Source organism: Caretta caretta, chromosome 5, assembly GCF_965140235.1.
Source record: "Caretta caretta isolate rCarCar2 chromosome 5, rCarCar1.hap1, whole genome shotgun sequence".
NCBI classification, from domain to species: domain Eukaryota; kingdom Metazoa; phylum Chordata; order Testudines; family Cheloniidae; genus Caretta; species Caretta caretta.
In genome coordinates, this window is record NC_134210.1 from 58,868,815 (window position 1) to 58,886,369 (window position 17,555).

General features: G+C 38.8%; 1 protein-coding gene across 4 annotated transcripts in view; it reads left to right on the forward strand.

Moving 5' to 3' along the window:
* ADGRV1 (adhesion G protein-coupled receptor V1) overlaps positions 1-15,850 on the forward strand; it is a 416,951-nt gene extending 401,101 nt beyond the window's left edge. For all 4 annotated transcript variants that reach the window (XM_075128566.1, XM_048851004.2, XM_075128567.1 and 1 more), the window contains 3 exons: positions 3,962-4,153; positions 5,350-5,527; positions 14,483-15,850. In XM_075128566.1, the coding sequence (XP_074984667.1) occupies positions 3,962-4,153; positions 5,350-5,527; positions 14,483-14,601 (489 nt within the window). In that variant the 3' untranslated portion in view covers positions 14,602-15,850. The remainder of the gene's footprint in view (positions 1-3,961; positions 4,154-5,349; positions 5,528-14,482) is intronic.
* Positions 15,851-17,555: the final 1,705 nt, after the last annotated feature.

Genomic DNA, 17,555 nt, shown 5'->3' on the forward strand with positions numbered 1-17,555 from the left:
AAGTGCGTAGTTTTGACGTGAGTCATTTTCAACATGCAGATTCTTTTTGAAAAATGCAAACGGTACATAAAATATATGTGCAACTTTTATGAATGGGTTCTTAGAGACTGAATTTCTAGAGACTGTCTGAACTCCGGAGTGCAATGATTTCACTATCATCAGTTCTTCTTAGAATTGCTTCAACAACAATCATCATTCATACCTTTTTATGTTCATATTAGGGGTGTTGATTAATCGCAGTTAACTCATGCAATTAACTCAAAAAATTAATAACGATAAAAAATTTATCACTATTATTCACAGTTTTAGTTGCATTGTTAAACAATAGAATACCAATTGAAATGTATAAAATATTTTTGGATTTTTTCTGCATTTTCAAATATATTGACTTCAATTACAATACAGTACAAAGTGTACGCTGCTCACTTTATATTATTATTTTTATTACAAATATTTGCACTGTAAAAATGATGGAAACAAAAGAAACTGTATTTTTCAATTCACCTCATACAAGTACTGCAGTGCAATCTCTTTATCGCGAAAGTGCAATTTACAAATGTATATTTTGTTTGTTTGTTACATAACTGCACCAAAAACAAAACAATGTAAAACTTCAGAGCCTACAAGTCCACTCAGTCCTACTTCCTGTTCAGCCAATCATTTAGACAAAAAAGTTTGTTTACATTTAAGAGAGATAATGCTGCCAACTTTGTTACAATGTCACCAGAAAGTGAGAACACGCATTTGCTTGGGACTTTTGTAGATGGCACTGCAAGGTATTTACGTGTCCAATGTGCTAAACATTTGTATGTCCCTTCATGCTTCGCCCACCGTTCCAAAGGACATGCTTCCATGCTGATGATGCTCATTTAAAAAACGAAAACAAGAAAAAAACCATTAATTAAATTTGTGGCTCTACTCCTTGGGGGAAGAACTGTATGTCCCCTGCTCTGTTTTACCCACATTATGCCAGATATTTCATGTTATAGCAGTCTTAGATGATGACCCAGCACGTTAGTTTTAAGAACACTTTCACTGCAGATTTTACAAAACATAAAGACAGTACCAATGTGAGATTTCTAAAGATAGCTACAGTGCTTGACCTAAGGTTTAATAATCTGAAGTGCCTTCCAAAATCTGAGAGGGTTGAGGTGTGGAGCATGCTTTCAGAAGTTTTAAAAGAGCAACACTCCGATGCAGAAACTACAGCACCCAAACAACCAAAAAAGAAAATCAACCTTCTGCTGGTAGCCTGAAATGATGATGAAAATGAACATGCATTGGTCCGCACGGCTTTGGATTGTTATCAAGCAGAACCTGTCATCAGCATGGATGCATTGCCTCTGGAATGGTTGTTGAAACGTGAAGGGACATATGACTCTCTCGCACATCTGGCATGTAAATATCTTGGGGGGACGCCAGCTACAACAGTGCCATGAGAAAGCCTGTTCTCACTTTTAGGTGACATTGTAAACAAGAAGCAGGCAGCATTATCTCCTGCAAATATAAACAAACTTGTTTGTCTGAGCAATTGGCTGACATGGGACTGAATGGACTTGTAGGCTCTAAAGTTTGACATTGTTTTATTTTTGAATGCAGTTGTTTTTTGTACCTAATTCTAGATTTGTAAGTTCAACTTTCAAATCAAAGAGATTGCACTACAGTACTTGTATTAGTACTTGAAAAATACTTGTATTACTTGAAAAATACTCTTTTGGTTTTTTTACAGTGCAAATACTTGTAATCAAAAATAAATATATAAAGTATGCACTGTACACTTTGTATTCTGTGTTATAATTGAACTCAATATATTTGAAAATGTAGAAAACATCCAAAATATTTAAATAAACGGTATTCTCTTATTGTTTAACAGTGTGATTAATTGCAATTAATTTTTTAATCGCTTGACAGCCCTAATTTATACTTAACTTTTTTACAGAAAATGTTTCAGTTGCTGATCCCATTATGTCCAACCCACCTAAAAGTCCTTCGATTTGTTTTTAGAGTGGGAGGATGTTTTAGCTCCTGTTCAATAGTTCCTTTGGTTTAAAAAAAAAAAAAGAAAAAAGTATGTACTATGTGCTTTAATTTTTAAATTTACAGACTTACCTCACCACTCAGTTTTCACAAGGCTCCCCTCCCCGAAGATGTTCATGAATATCACTGAGAAACAAAAACAGATCATCCAGTAAAAAAATCTTTTTTTATCAATACAGTTAATTGTTTAACATTTTTATTGCTCTTAAACTTGTTTTGCAAAAATCTGAAGCAAACATTGCAGTAGTTTTAGGGGGCATTTTTATGGTATTCAGCCGATTGGGGGTTTCATCTTCTTGTATTACATGATCATCAGGCCTGGATTAACCAGTATGCACTGGGTGCAGTTGCACAGGACCCCTATTTCAGATTTAGCCTGGCCACCCCAGCTGAATGAGTGAGTGAGTGAGTGGTGTTGTGATCTGGCTCACAGGGTCATAGTGCCACTAGGTTTTGCACCCATGATCAATAGTGCAGGAAGCAACTTGCCCACCCCAGCTGCACTCAGATCCTACCAGGCCCGAGGCAAGACAAGAGCCCAGAGGCAGAAGCAGGGCTGGGGATTTACTACTCCTACCAGCAGTTGAGCCTGAGATCAGGAATAGGTGGGACTGGGAGCAGGTCCCTGGCTGCATACAGGGTATAGTACCCCTTCCCCATTCTTATGCAGAGGGAAGCAACCCCACAGGCTTGGGCCCTCTCTATCTAGTCTAAGATAGGTAGCATCCACCCCCCCCCCCAAATTTCCATAGTGCATAGGGCTCTAAAAGTCTTTAATCTGGCCCTGATAATCATAAGGGTCTCTTCTGGCCTTCAAATCTATGAATCTGTGACTCTCTGATAAAGTGTGGTTTCAGTCTCTGTTGCGTAGGTGTACATACATGCAGAAACTGGGTGTTCCCAGTCTCGTTTCATATTTAAAGTTGCAAACATTAGAAATTCCTCAGAATAAGAGGCTAAATGAAAGCTCATTTACTATTTATAAGCTCAATTACAAGTTTCATGCCTGTAGGGTACATTTCAAATGACTTGCCCTATTTAGTTTTTTCATAAGTCCTGACGACAGAGGGAGCCATTAAAACAATGCAAATTCAATAAAAGGAAGCCTTCTAGAATTCTCCTTTCTGCAGATCTCGGAATTAACTCCTTCTTCTTTATTTAAAAAGTTGTTCCCTTCTGCCCACACCCAATATTCATATAATTTAACAATCAGACCAGAAAGAGAGAGTCAGATTTCAGTCCCAAAAGTTAAATTATATGATTTTTGTGCAGACAAAAGACACAGTTTTAACACTTTGTGTTGGCTCAACTTAAAGGTCAAAATTAGCAAGTTTTAAAGAAGAGCCACAGAGACACACACAGTAGGGCTCTTGTAAAAATCATAAATGAAAGCCACTGTTCAATTAGAGAGTAGCATGGAGAATTTCTTTTAAAACTGCAGCTTGATATCAATGATGGCAGCAAAGCAGTTTGCATGAGATTGATGTTAGAGCAGGAATGTAAGAAGCCAGCAGGTCAATATGAGAACAAAAAATAGTGGCTGGCAGAATAAAATAAGTGGTGAGCAGTTGCCAGTTTCTGTTGTAAAGCAGTCCCTAAACCTGTTTTCTCACTGTTGTGATGGCTGCGAAACTTGTTTTTTGCTCTGATCTTGGCTTCACAACTGGGTGGGTTAACCAGATAATCATTTTTAATGACCATTACTGGGGGCCTCAGGACATAAGATTACGCTTACTGTTAACTTCTAAACCTGAGTTTTACAATGACACCTGCTCTTGTGATTCAGTGTTTCATATCCCAATCACATGAACCATTGGCTGTTGGAGTAAAAGAGGACATCTGCTACGGCATGTAGAATCTTGTCATGACTCTGTGTTCCCAATCTAGGATTGCTTCATTTCACTGATGCTTTCCTTTTCTCCAGGGTCTTTACGTCTTTGTGGTGTATTTTATCCTACACAACCAGCTTTGTTGCCCTGTGAAAGCAAGTTACACCATAGATATGAATGGACACACAAGCCCAGGCTCCGCCTTCTTCACACATGGCAGTGGGATGCCCCCAGCAGGAGGAGAGATCAGCAAGTCTACTCAGAACCTGATCAGTGCTATAGAAGAGGTACCTGTATTCTATACCTCATAATCATTATCATACTTTCTGTAAAGCTGCATGGGGAAACAGCGATATACATAGATGTGAGATGACCACCTGTGAATTGCCGGGGTGGGATTATTTTTGTTTTTATGCTTCATGTCTGAATTTGGGGGGGGGGGGAATATATAATGATGTTAGCTTGTACAATAAAAGTTGCTATTGTCAGGCATGGTAGCGCTCCTCTGAATTACAGCTCTCTGGTAACATCAGAGCTATAGATCACCCCACCCCACCCCCCTTTTTTTTTTACATTGCTTATTAGCTTTGTTATAAGGCCATGGATTGAGTATTTGAAAAGTAGGTCACAGTCAACATAAAATACTTTCCAGGTTACTGTAATTCTGGGGTGAATCCTGGCCCCATTGAAGTCCATGGCAAAACTCCTGTTGACTTCAGTAGGGCCAGGTTTTCACTTCTGATCTTTATGGATGTCACAATTGGATTTATCACATGATGAGTTCTGTGAAACAAAAACAATTCAAACTCATTTTTTTTCTGGGACAGAAATTCTGTTTTCTGGTCAGTTCTAGTTTTGAATTAGATGGCTGATGGGATGTACTACCAAGCTCTGCCCCAGCATTTTCAAAGGCACATAATATTGTGAAGATGAATTATTTAAACAAATAAATAAGATTGTCGTGGGATGGGAGGGAGAGTGGGGCGCCAGCGAAGGGTCGTATCAAGTGGAAAGAAAGAGGATCTTAGATGGTATGGAGAGGAAAGACAGACTGTTTTGGAGAGTCTCAGATGGGGAAAGGCAACCACGTTGACATTCAAAGAAAGAACAAACAAAGAGATTTTCAATGGAATTTTAGAGTACTTTAATTAGAACTTCTCTGTACCTGAGGAGAATCTTCAGATATGGGGAAAAGTTGGATGACTTTTTTAAACCAACTAGACCATTCATAATGAACACAAAGCCAAATTACTTGTAATCAATTACAGTAATTTTAAAGAGAAAAACATTGAGCTAGACTTTCCCCAGGAAGAGGTGCCAAAAAAGCCCATTATGACTCCCCTGATCCTGCATAGTCATGGGTTCAAACCGTTCAGATACGGCAGTGAAGAGGGTCTGGTTAAGAATGTGGACAGACAGAACTATTCATGTACTATAGCTTTTGATGATAACTGCAGCTTTGAGACTTTTAAACTCATTTAAGGTGCCAGCAGACTGGGAGAGGGCATCCTTGCGGCCAACTAGTCAGGCCAGTGCTACTTTTAAGCAGAGCCCGCAAAATGGGCATGCTTTCAACACTTCTGGAGGATTTAGTAACAGCTCATTGGTGTCTGATGAGGAATCACAAGAGTTTGATGACTTAATATTTGCTTTAAAAACTGGTGAGTAGCAGTTTTTTTTCTTGGTTTCTAGAAGCCTGTATGCTATGCTTTGTAACATAACAGTTTCTCAGGGAGTCACTAAAAGGGAAGATCCAATTGCTGCTAACACATTCTTGATTGCCAGTACAAATCTAGAGCAACATTTTTGTTTTGGTGTGAACTGTTATTCTCTGAACTAAGAATAATGACCATATTATTTGAAATAACAAGGGAAATAGGCCTACAAAAGCATCATTTGAATAACATTAAGCTTGTGATACAAACCGACAGAAGCCAGGAAAGGTTGAAAGTTTAACATTTTTCTCCAAGTACTTTAGGGGTAAGTCTACATAGCAAAGCAAAACCAAATAAATAAACAAACAAACCCCACAGCAGCGAGTCTGAGCCCAGACTTGGGTTTGCGGGACCTACGCAGTGGGGCTAATAAAAGCAGCATAGACGTTCAGGCTCTCTCCCTTCACCAGGTTTCAGCTGTTTTAATAAGTGTATTTATACTGTCTTATGACTCAATCCAACTCCTATTAAACTCTATGGAATGATTCCCATTAACTCCAGTGTAGATTGGATTGATCCCTCAAAAGTTAAGCTTCAAATAGTATTCTCTCATTTAAATTCCTAATATATGGTGCAGTACTATACCTATATTGTATGCATTTGTTTATATAAATGTAGTGTGTACTGTATCATAAATAATAATTTAAAATAATAATTTAAAATATTAATTTTAAATATGAAAGAATACTATTACAATATAACTGTATCTTGACTTCATGTTATATTTTACATATGTGTGTGTAATAAAGACAGAGAATATGTACATTAAATCTGAACTGCCCTTGAACAGTTGCACGTTTCCCATTTAATTAAAAAGTGCACCCCAACAGTGAGGACCCTTTACTTTAGTCCTATGTATGTGAAACGCTAACCATTTAAAAGTGTTCATGTTCCTTTCTGTGCTTGAGAAAGTCCTCCACATTTAATTCAGTGCAGCTTCCAAATAAACAGCCAATGTTACAATAAATACACAAAGATACACATTCTGCTGGTGCCACTTAACTTGTTTTTGTTTTATAAAACTATAGTAAGCCATGTTAGGGGGCTTATTCCTTCACCCACTTCCTTCCCTGGTCCTTCTCGCATGAACAAAGAGCAACAATACCCGAAGTCCAAAGGTGCAAACAATTCAATGTTTATTGGGGTGAACTTCCAGCAAGCATGATTCCAGTTTCCTTCCTTAGTATCCTCCTTCCCAACTCTGAAACCACAGAGCCTTACACCTGTGTCCCTGTTCCCATTCCTGCCCTTAGCAAAATATTATTCCAATTTCCTTACCTCCATTCCCATTTCCCCCTTTAGCAAAACATGATTGCAATTTCCTTACCCCCATTCCCTGTTCCCATTTCCCCTCTTTAGCAAAACATGATTCCAATTTCTCCACCCCCATTCCCTGTTCCCATCTCTCCCACCCACACACCCACCCCCTCACTTCCTGATTGACTGCAGACTATATAGTAAAACTTGAGTTCGGCTTAGCTATACCTTAACCAATCATTTTCCTGAAATTTAACTAACCAATCCTAACATATTGTAACATGATTATGTAACCAATTATATCCCACCACCTTAATAGTTTACACCCAGCAAAATTAGTTATACAGCAGACAGGAACAATCACAGAACCAGACAGAGATTATACAGACAAACAATAGCAAAGTGGGAACTATAATGACAAAGCAATACAGAAGTGAGGATTTCACATCCCAGTATTGATAAGTGAGTTCTTGCCACACAGGATGCTATCAAACTAAGTTTCCTTTAACATTTTCTAGGCACTTCCCTTTCTCTGGAGGTGATAGGCACTATCAGGACAGGACTGTATTCCTAACAGCCCAATAGCGCCTTATTTCAATGTGACTAGTTTGGGATGTGAGGAGGTGACCGGTCGCTTCCTAGCTTATGGCTGCCTCTGCTGCTTAGCCAAAGGCCTTAGCCTAAGAACAGGGCCTCAGACTGTGACAGTAAGAGAAGGCCCTTACACCGCCAGACAGTGATTTTTATTCTTTCTTTTATACCTCTAGAACTAGCCAAGTGATAAGAATACACCTAAATTCTTAAAGTACAGGCCTTTGCAGACAGGCCTGAATATCTATATCCTAAGGCCTGAATATCTATATCCTAACAAGCCAATTGATTTGTTTTTTGTTTTGTTTTTTTAATGAAAAAGTGAATTATAAGATTATTCTAGGGTAAGGCACAAAGCTACCAAATTATTTCTTTATAGGTTGTCACTTTCAATGGTATTTTTTTACATTGTCCAACCTGCGGTTCATTTCCTGAACATGTTCATTTCTACTGGACATTTTTCAGCACATTTTTCTTTTGTCACACAGTCTACTGCTAACTACTGTAGCATTTAGTACAGTTTTTGGCCAAGATTTTCGAAATTGGGCGCCTGAAATTAGATTCCTAAATCCATAATAGGGTATCTAAATAAGTTGCCAGATTTTCAAAAATTCTGAGCACTTGGTAGCTCCCGCTGGCTTCAGGCATTCATTTAAAAAATTTGTGGCCTTTATTTTTTTGTTTTATTTTTTCCTTCCATATGCTTTTAAAATAATCTTCGGGAAACTGAATGACACAGAAAATTGGTAATAAACAGGGATCCTAGAAATCCATTTGCCATGGAAAAAATTGGAATTTGCATTTTTAAAGAGAATCTTTAGTTTTTACAATTTTGTGAAAAAATAAAAACGTACAGTAGAACCCTGTTTTCTGAGCCTCCATTACGCAGCTGCCTGGGACTGACCTCCTGAGCCCCAGCCACTGTTCGCCCCGGACAGCTGGTGACTCAGTTAATACTGACAGCCAGATAATGGAGGCTCGGATAAATGGGGTTCTACTGTATATCAGTAAAACATTGTGTTCAACTGATACCTATATATATTGTGGCTAGGGAAACTAAAGTTAAGCATTTCATTTTAATTGTGGAAAATTGTGGATTTTGTGTTTTTTTTATTGGAGAATTTTGTTTTTTAATCACGGAAAACTACGATCCCTGATAATAATGGAGACTTTCGTCATTATGGGTTAGATGTTGCACATGCTTACCACCAATAATAGTGCTTATTGTTTTGTGCAGCTGCATTTGATATCAGTTGAGCCATTCACAGCAGTAATCACAACATTCAATAGTAAAGAGTGTGCAGGAGTGGGCCTTAAAACATCAGTTCCAATTTGAGAGTAGCAGGGATTTAATGTGATGGCGGTTTATTAACCAACAGTAAGAATAGTTTGCCTTAGTTCAGCACAACTTTATTTTATATGAGAGGTGAGTTTGAGCCAAGACCTTGGTTCTGAACAGCTCCAGGCTTTAGGAAAACTCCAGTAATGGAGATCATAAAAGTAGCTAGATAAATCAAATCCAGATTCAAATCAAATCAAGATTTGAACTGGCCCCACCTGTCTAATGTATCCAAGGAAAATCCCGAAGAGAATGAAGATCCAAACTTTGTGGCTGTGGCCCATCACACTTAATCCAAAATCCATGGCAGAGTTAAATAATACAATTATGGGGATAAACAACGAGAGAGCAATTAAAAGATGCAGGCAAAGGAGAAAAGATACATTTTCATTTGAGGTTATTAAGAAAAGCATTTCTATTTGGTTCCTATTAAATACTATCTGACAACCTTTCTGCAGACTCAAGAGAACGACCTCAGATTGCATGAACATGTTGTTCAGACTGCCCTGTACTGCACAGTGCATTTCTGGTAGCCCCTTTTGAAAAAGGTTGAGGCATTTTAGTGGGGTGGGGAAGCTTGCACTCCTGTTGCCTTTGTTTTACCTGGTCTAAGGATAAGTAGAAGACTTCATTCCCCAAGATTGTCAATCCAGAACCTTCTACAGGTAGCCCTAATTATGCTAGAAATAATGGCTCAGATCCTGAGGGACTGGTCAGCATGAGAATGAGTAAAGATGTCTCTGTGACACTCCGGTATGAAATGCAGAGGTAATTCAGAGCAACCTGAAGGTTTCTCTAATTTATGTTTGCTGCCAATGATCTCAGGGGTTGTTTGTCAGCCAGGAATTGCTGAACATAAGAACACCCAGCTATGTCCCCTTTCCATTAGCTAGCCCCCCTGTATTGGAAGGAATACTACAGGAGCCACTATGGTGAGTCTACGTCACCCAAGGATTCCACTATGGGGGAATTCTCCAGTGGCCAGTTAAGCTGGCTCCAATGCAGCATTGTGCCAGGGAAGCAGAGAAATTGGGTACAGTATCATGTAGTTTGTATAACTCCAAGAGCTTCAGCTCTGTGCAAGGGATTAAGGAAAGATTACTCCAGGAAAAATAATATAAAAAAATGTACTGCCTGTTGATTGATGCTAAAACCTTGTTTGTTTCCTGCTAGTCATTAGGTTGGCTTAAATGGTTTATTTTATTTTATTTCTTTTATGGCTTTCATAATAAATCAAAGGACTATGCTTCCACTGAATAAGGATAATTATTCCATAATTAGTTATTGCTAATTACATTAATTATCTAATAATACCCATTCATTTTGGGCTAAATCACATTTTGTCTGATTCCTTTTTTAGTGCTCAAGCTCATCTTGACAGCTTAATGAGCCCCTCCTCTTTAAGACTGATTCACTCTAATACATGGGGTTAGGGTAATTAAGATATAAAACCATTTTAAAGTGACTCCCATTTAAGCACAGCTACACTTCAGTCCTCCTGTCTAGAAAGCAGTAAGCTGCTGGATCTCCACATGTTATGTAAGGGGGGAGTGTAGTTAAAAAAGGATGGGATGAAGGGAAAAATCGGTGGATGCTGGCCTCAAGCAGTGAATTACTCATAAGCTTTGCTCCTTAGGCATAAATTTAATGCCGGAACTGAATGCTAGCCTTACTGACCTCTCAGTCCGAACCATATTCCCACCAATCACAAACACTCCCACCCCTGCCTTTCTACTGAAGTCACTCCCTCTGGGCCCGATGGAGGTTCAACACATAAAAGCCTCCAAAACATTCCTAGATGCACAGTTTTGCTCCTTCTCTTGCCTGTGGTATGAATAAGCTGTTTGGGGAGCAGGTGTGTTTATAGTAGTCATTAGAAGTCATACCATACTTTTGGCTCATAATCACTACCACACTACACCTGAGATTATCAAGTGATGACAGAACCAAGGAAGGCAGGTTTATGACCCACATTTGCAATGTTTAAGGAAGTTTTGTTCACTGCCAGCCTGAATTTGGCCCTTCTGCGTTAATAATGTAAAAAACCCTCCAAAATCAAAAATAATTTGAAAAGTAAATCGGTTATTAAAATACAACACACAACGCCATGTAAGCGTCCCACAATAATTCGTTGAATATAGTATTGAACAGGTCGACATTTTCAAAAGAGTCTGCTAATTTTGGCTGCCATCATTTTGCGTGCTCACTTTGAGACTCAGTATCTCAGATTGGGAACCCAAAACTAGAAGTCACTTTTGAAAATATTGGCTGAAATGTTCAGTTGTTTAGCATTCCTGAAAGGTGCTGGATAAACTTCTTGTAGAGAAAAGTCCTTTTTATCCACAGCTATGGTACAGGCAATGGCAATCTTAGCTCTCCCACCTTGCCTCACCAATGTACCTCATATCCGGTCTGAAAGGAACAAGTCAAAAGGTGAGCAAAGGGGGAGAAGGTGATTTCCCTGCCCATTCAATTGGCTTCTCCATTGTTACTGCCAACAGAGGTGCTAGCTGAAATAGTGGATGTGGGACATGGTTCCACTAGGACCAAGGACTCATTTCCATTGAATCCTAAAATTTGTCACTAGAGGATCAATTGGTGACATATTACTCTACCAATCTCTATAGCCAGCCAATCCCATAAAACGAGATGTAAAGTGTAAGAGTGTGTGTATATCTACCATCAGATTTTTGTATGTAATGTCTAATATTGCACATTGACTAAAAAAGTGTGATGGATACAGAATATAGTCTATGTGTTTATAATATGATTAAAATACCCCTAAAAATGTGTACAACAGATAAAAATAACATTCAACATTTTTCACAGATATTATAGTGAAAGCTTGATACGTGTGCAGGCAGCTAAGTAAGATCAAACTTAGGCCCTTCATGTGGAACAATTTTTAAAGTATGTTGAGTGTTGGGATTCACTGAATAAATCTTTTGACCAGTAGATGTCACTGGAGGGGCCTTGCTGGTTTTGCAGCTGTAACCATGCTCACTCTGAAATGATTACATCTAGTTCTGAGGCAAGATGGGCCCTAAACTGAGAACAAGCTGGCCCAATGAACTCTGCAAACCTTGTCTTGTAAACACTCCTAGCCTCACTAATCTGTAGACCAACTGTTTGGTAGTTTGGTATCCCGGGTTACATTGAAACTCTAATTCCTAAAAAGGATCAATTCCTAAACATTTTGTCAGAGCAATGACTGTTATAAAGGGAATTAACCTATTTTAAAAACAACAATCTGTTGTCTCCTTCCTAAAAGGATGCTGCCTGGCCATGTTCCATTTAGGAATGTAAGTACTGCAATATCAGATTAGTCCATGTAGTCTAGTATCTTATCTCTGATAAGGAGGACTTGTGGCACCTTAGAGACTAACAAATTTATTTGAGCATAAGCTTTCGTGAGCTACAGCTCACTTCATCGGATGCTCACGAAAGCTTATGTTCAAATAAATTTGTTAGTCTCTAAGGTGCCACAAGTCCTCCTTTCCTTTTTGCAGATACAGACTAACACGGCTGCTACTCTGAAACTTGTCTCTGATAATGACCATTGCCAGATGCTTCAAGAAACCCCCACGATGGACAATGCTGGAATAACATGTTTGCCAGAGAAATTTCTTTCTAACACCATCAGTTAGTGGTTACCTAATGACCTGAAGCATGAGGGTTCATGTACATTGTAAAATAATCCTCATTAAACATGTAAGTGTCTAATCCTTTTTGAAAGCCATTCACCTCTTTGTCTTAAAGATATCTTGTGGCAATAAATTCCACAGGCTAATTGTTTTGTGCAAAAAAATAATTTTCATTTATCTATTTTACATGTGTGGCCTTTCAAGTTCATTGAATGCCATCTTGTTCTTGCATAATAAGAGGCCAATATGAGTGTCTGATTTACCTTCTCTATATCACTCATTATATTGTATGTCTCCTTTCTAAACTAAACAGTCCCCATCTAAGAGAAGGAAAGAGTGCAAAAAACAAGAAAAGGAAAAAAAATAGTTATGCTTTTTTCAATTTCAAATAGTTTCATCATTAAGGTAATTAAGCACTTAGTGTCTAACTTTAAGTGTAGGAGTAGGCACACTGGCTTTAATAGACCTACTCCTCAACTTCAGAGCTTCGCTAATTCAGACTCTAAACTCCTCCACAGCTAGCATTATGGTACATCCTGCCCCATCAGACAGCTTTTTACACCTCTCTTGCTTGATAGTGATCTCTCCCCTGAATGAATTCACACACCCAGAGTGTTATACCCTCTTGAAAAAAGAAAAGGAGGACTTGTGGCACCTTGGAGACTAACCAATTTATTTGAGCATAAGCTTTCGTGAGCTACAGCTCACATGCATCCGATGAAGTGAGCTGTAGCTCACAAAAGCTTATGCTCAGATAAATTGGTTAGTCTCTAAGGTGCCACTAGTACTCCTTTTCTTTTTGCGAATACAGACTAACATGGCTGCTACTCTGAATCCATACCTTCTTGAAAAAGTTAACCTGTCACTTTGCTTCCTTCTGAGTCCTTCTCCATATTCAAAATCACAGCCTATGTCTTATAGCTGATCTTTCACATTTCCTATATTCAGCCTCCCCCCGCCCCCCCCCCCCAGTTTCCTATTTGGAAGTGCATGGTGAAACTTACTAAAGAGAGAGCATCTGGTGACCTAAAAAAATATGAGGACCTTCTGAAACTTAAAAGGAAAACTGTTGACTCCCGACCTTACCATTCCTAAACATTCTAAAGCCTAGGATGCCAGCTAGGGAGAGAAGAGCAAGAAGTCAGCTTTACAACTGATTTATATTTCTTAAAATATTTTAGCCTGAAAAAATGGAAATTATGGCTTTCATGAGCATGACATTTTCAGAACCTAATGAGCCAAATATCATTCCTGGTGTAACTCCTTTGCAATCACTGGAGTCACTGGATTTTGCCCAGTCTGTGTAATTTTCCTTAGCCCTTGGCTATCTGTAACTGATTTCACTGGAAAGTAATGTCTGGTGTTAATCTGTTTTGGAGTTACCACACTTAATTTCATTGATGTGCAGTTCTGAATAAATCTGAATCTCAAGTCCCGAAAAGCCCAAATAAGAGCTGTTCATTTTTATGCTTTGTTTACTACAGTGTTATCTTGCACTAGAGGACAGGCACAATGCATCAGCCAGTGCCAGTTGTAGGTTTAAGCAGGGAGGGTTAAGGAGGGATATTTAACCTGCCCATTTGGTCATGCTGAAAGTAGAACCCTATTGAAACAGCTGAAATGATCATTTTAGCATCATATGGTAGATTCCACCACTAGAAATGAATCCCCTAAAAAGAAACTCCTGAGGGTCAAATTTTGAGCGCTACCTTAACCAGGCTTCCTTTTATGCATGTGATGTCAGGGGAACAGAGACTGTGAGGTAGACATCCGAGTACCTGTTCACACCATCAAATCAGGTACTGAGACATTTAAGTGACCTACGTTGTGGGCAAAGACATGAACAATGTAGGTGCAGAGATGTGTCCTCAGTTAAATGAGCCTACAGTCTGTGGGTGCAAAGCTGTAGACCATATCAGAAAATCTGCTGTACTTTTGTGGGGGAGGAGAAGAGCTGCTGTAATAAGAATAGAGAAGTAGGGCAGGTTTCCTTGTGTAACAGGATATGATGTCATCCTTGCTGTTTCAGTCTTCAGTCCTCATTGTTTGTTTCTTGGCTTTGTGTTTCAGGTGCAGGCCTCAATATCAGTGATAATGATTCCTACCATGGCAGCCAGGATGGAGGCAGCATGGCTAACTCCCAGATTGTAGAACTTAGAAGAATACCCATAGCAGACACTCACCTCTAACGCCATTGGTTGTTTTTTTTAAAATTCAAATCTCCATATTTTTATATTTTTATTTCCTTTTGCACTAAAACACTACATGCAGCTGTGTGGTAGAATGCTGTGAGCTGTACTGGATGATTAACAAAGAATGGTAGGTTTTCTTTTTATATGTCAGAAAATATCCTGTACATTTTTACAGTGACTGAGCATCAACAGATTCAATGGAAGTTGGCCCAGATTTGTATCCTCTAAGTGGATGCACATATTCCATGAAGTGTAGATTTTTTTTAATTACCCTGTATGTGTAACACCATTTAATAAACCCAGTAGAGTTCATTTGATATAAACATGTCTGTCATTATTTGTGTCTGAGCACTGTCCAAGTGAAAAATAATATTTCTGGAACTGGAAGTTGAGGTGGTTAATTATAGTTGAGCAGGAGAGGATTTTAATGACAGAGTCTCTCCCTGTAACATGTTCTTTGGTTTTTGAGAGCTAACAACTGTGAACTTCACAGAAGCAAGTAAAGACACAATACTTGCTCCAGAGATCTTACAATATAAATTCTGACATGACACAACATGTGAGGGTCAGAAACAAACAGAAGGGAAGGAGAGATAAAGGCCAGTTATAAGATCACTCAGTTACTCAGTAGGTCTATGCATATCTTGAGGGTTCTGTTACACTGTTGTTGGGTTTGTTTTGTTGTATGTTCATTTGTTCATTTTGTTCATTTTAATTTGAAATAGTGCATTTTATAATTGCATTTTGCGTAACTGAGCAACATCAGAGACCTTTGACAGTCAAACTGTCTTTAAGAAGGTTGTCTGGGATCTTTTACTAAAGTGTAACCTTTATAGTTTGTTCCTAAATAAAAAATAAATAAATCAGTTGTTATAATGCTTGTCTAGTATATCCTGCTGCTGTTAACAGGTATTGTTGTCCAGCTTCCATAATAATCCCATATTTGCATATGCTTAAAACTTTCTGAACTTCTGCTTTATGAATTTTTGCATGTTTGGTCTCCACCTAGAAGGAAATTATTTTGGTAAGTGTGAGTACCGTCACTTCAATCATTCTTGGAGAAGTGTGAAAGTGAAAAATACATACTTTTAGTCAAATTTTCAGATGTGAGAAATAGCCTTGGCTGAGACTGTGTGCAGAGTGGAGGAGAGGTAATTACAGGGCCAGAATAAGTGTACCTTGACTATGGTTCTGCAATTGATCAGAAATAAAGGAATCTATTCCATGATTTTCACAACTAAATAAATGTAAGGACTGTCCTTTATCAATGACACATACATATCTGGTCGTACAGTGGGCAGGGAGGAGGCGTGTCTCCCGCTTTTGCTGAAGCCAATTACTCTTCACTGTGACTATACTGCCTAGCAAATGTGAACCCTTCAGCTGCCAGCCCCGCTAGCCTCTGCAACTGCTGGGGAGGACAGCAGGCCACCTCTAACATTCACAATCTGAAGAGGAGAGTATCTTTCACCAGGTAGGCCCTTTCCAAGGCCCCAGTTGAGCAAAGAATTTACAGACACTTAACTGCATATCTGTGCAGTAAATCAAACATATGCTTAACTTTATACAGGTACTTTAGGCCCATTGAAGTTAATAGGATTTAAGCTCATGCCTAAATTTAAACATGCACTTTGTCGAACAATGTCCTAAGTTCTCTGGCTGCCAGTTCATTTGTCCACTGCTCTTGTGCTCTCCACACAACAAAGCAAATACCCACTGAGGGTCAAATCCTGGTACTGTTGAAGTCAATGGCAATAGTGCAGATGGAGAGTTTGAACCTCTATGATTTGGGCCCCAATTCAGGAAAGCCTCTTTATTTAGGACAGAACTTAAGCACCTGATTAAGAGCTGCTGAAGTCAATGAGACTTGAAAACATGCTCCTAAGTTAGGTACAGTAGGGACAGTCTTTAAAAAATTAGGTGCATGCTACCTAAACATTCATCAGGCAACTTGTTGGGGGACCAGCCATAATGGATAATGTTCTATAAAATAGTGAATACTCTATACATATTTTGGGATTTATATTTCTTCACTGTTAGCCTATATGTAGACACTGCCAACATGGGGAGCTTGCTATTTTATGTGCTTGTGTCTCTTAAATATGCCATTAAACTGAGACTCTCGTACACCCATATTTAATTAAAATCAAGTTTGTACAGTTTGCTAGTCATGACAATATACATGTTTTTATTATGTAGGAAAACCAGCAGTTGAAGGATTTTTGTGTTCTTACTGGGTCAGTTTATGGTGAGTATTGGGCAATGCAGGTATTTCACATCTGTCCACTAATGCCTTAACACGAAATATAGTTCTGGAGAATGATTGTGACACTTTTGTCTAAGGATTGCTCAATTGCAAAGGAGTTGGTACAGTCACAGATGTTTTATTAGTTTGCAGTACGTGCTTACACACACGTGGGAAGAAGAATGCTTGTTTGATTTTGACTCATGACCATCAATGCTGACATCTTGTGTCACTTTGACATGTTGCTCAATGGGCCTGGTCATGAGTTCACTGTAAATACATCAGTATTGTTGGAAGAAGCTGGTATGGTGATGCTAGTTGCAGAATTTGGATTTGTAGCCACTGGTGATGTTTGTAGGGTGGATGGTCACAAGACTAATCTGTTTTGGTATCACAAACTCAATGATTTGGGAGAAAATGCACACTGGGGGAAATCCTATTTTCTAATAGCATGAGACTATCAGCTAACTTGTGCTGTTCACTGAGTACCCAAGAGACAATAAAGATTCATCTCAAAGCACTGCACCTGCATGCTCCTCTTCACATATGTCAGACAGCCAGACCCTTACAGGAGCAGCTTTACAGCTAAAGTGACTTCAGATTGACAAGACTCATTGCTTCTGCTGGCACTCCGATCCCAGGCAGTATTTAAAACCTGATGCAGACTATAAGTAGCTCTTAGATTTTACCAGATGAATGAATACAT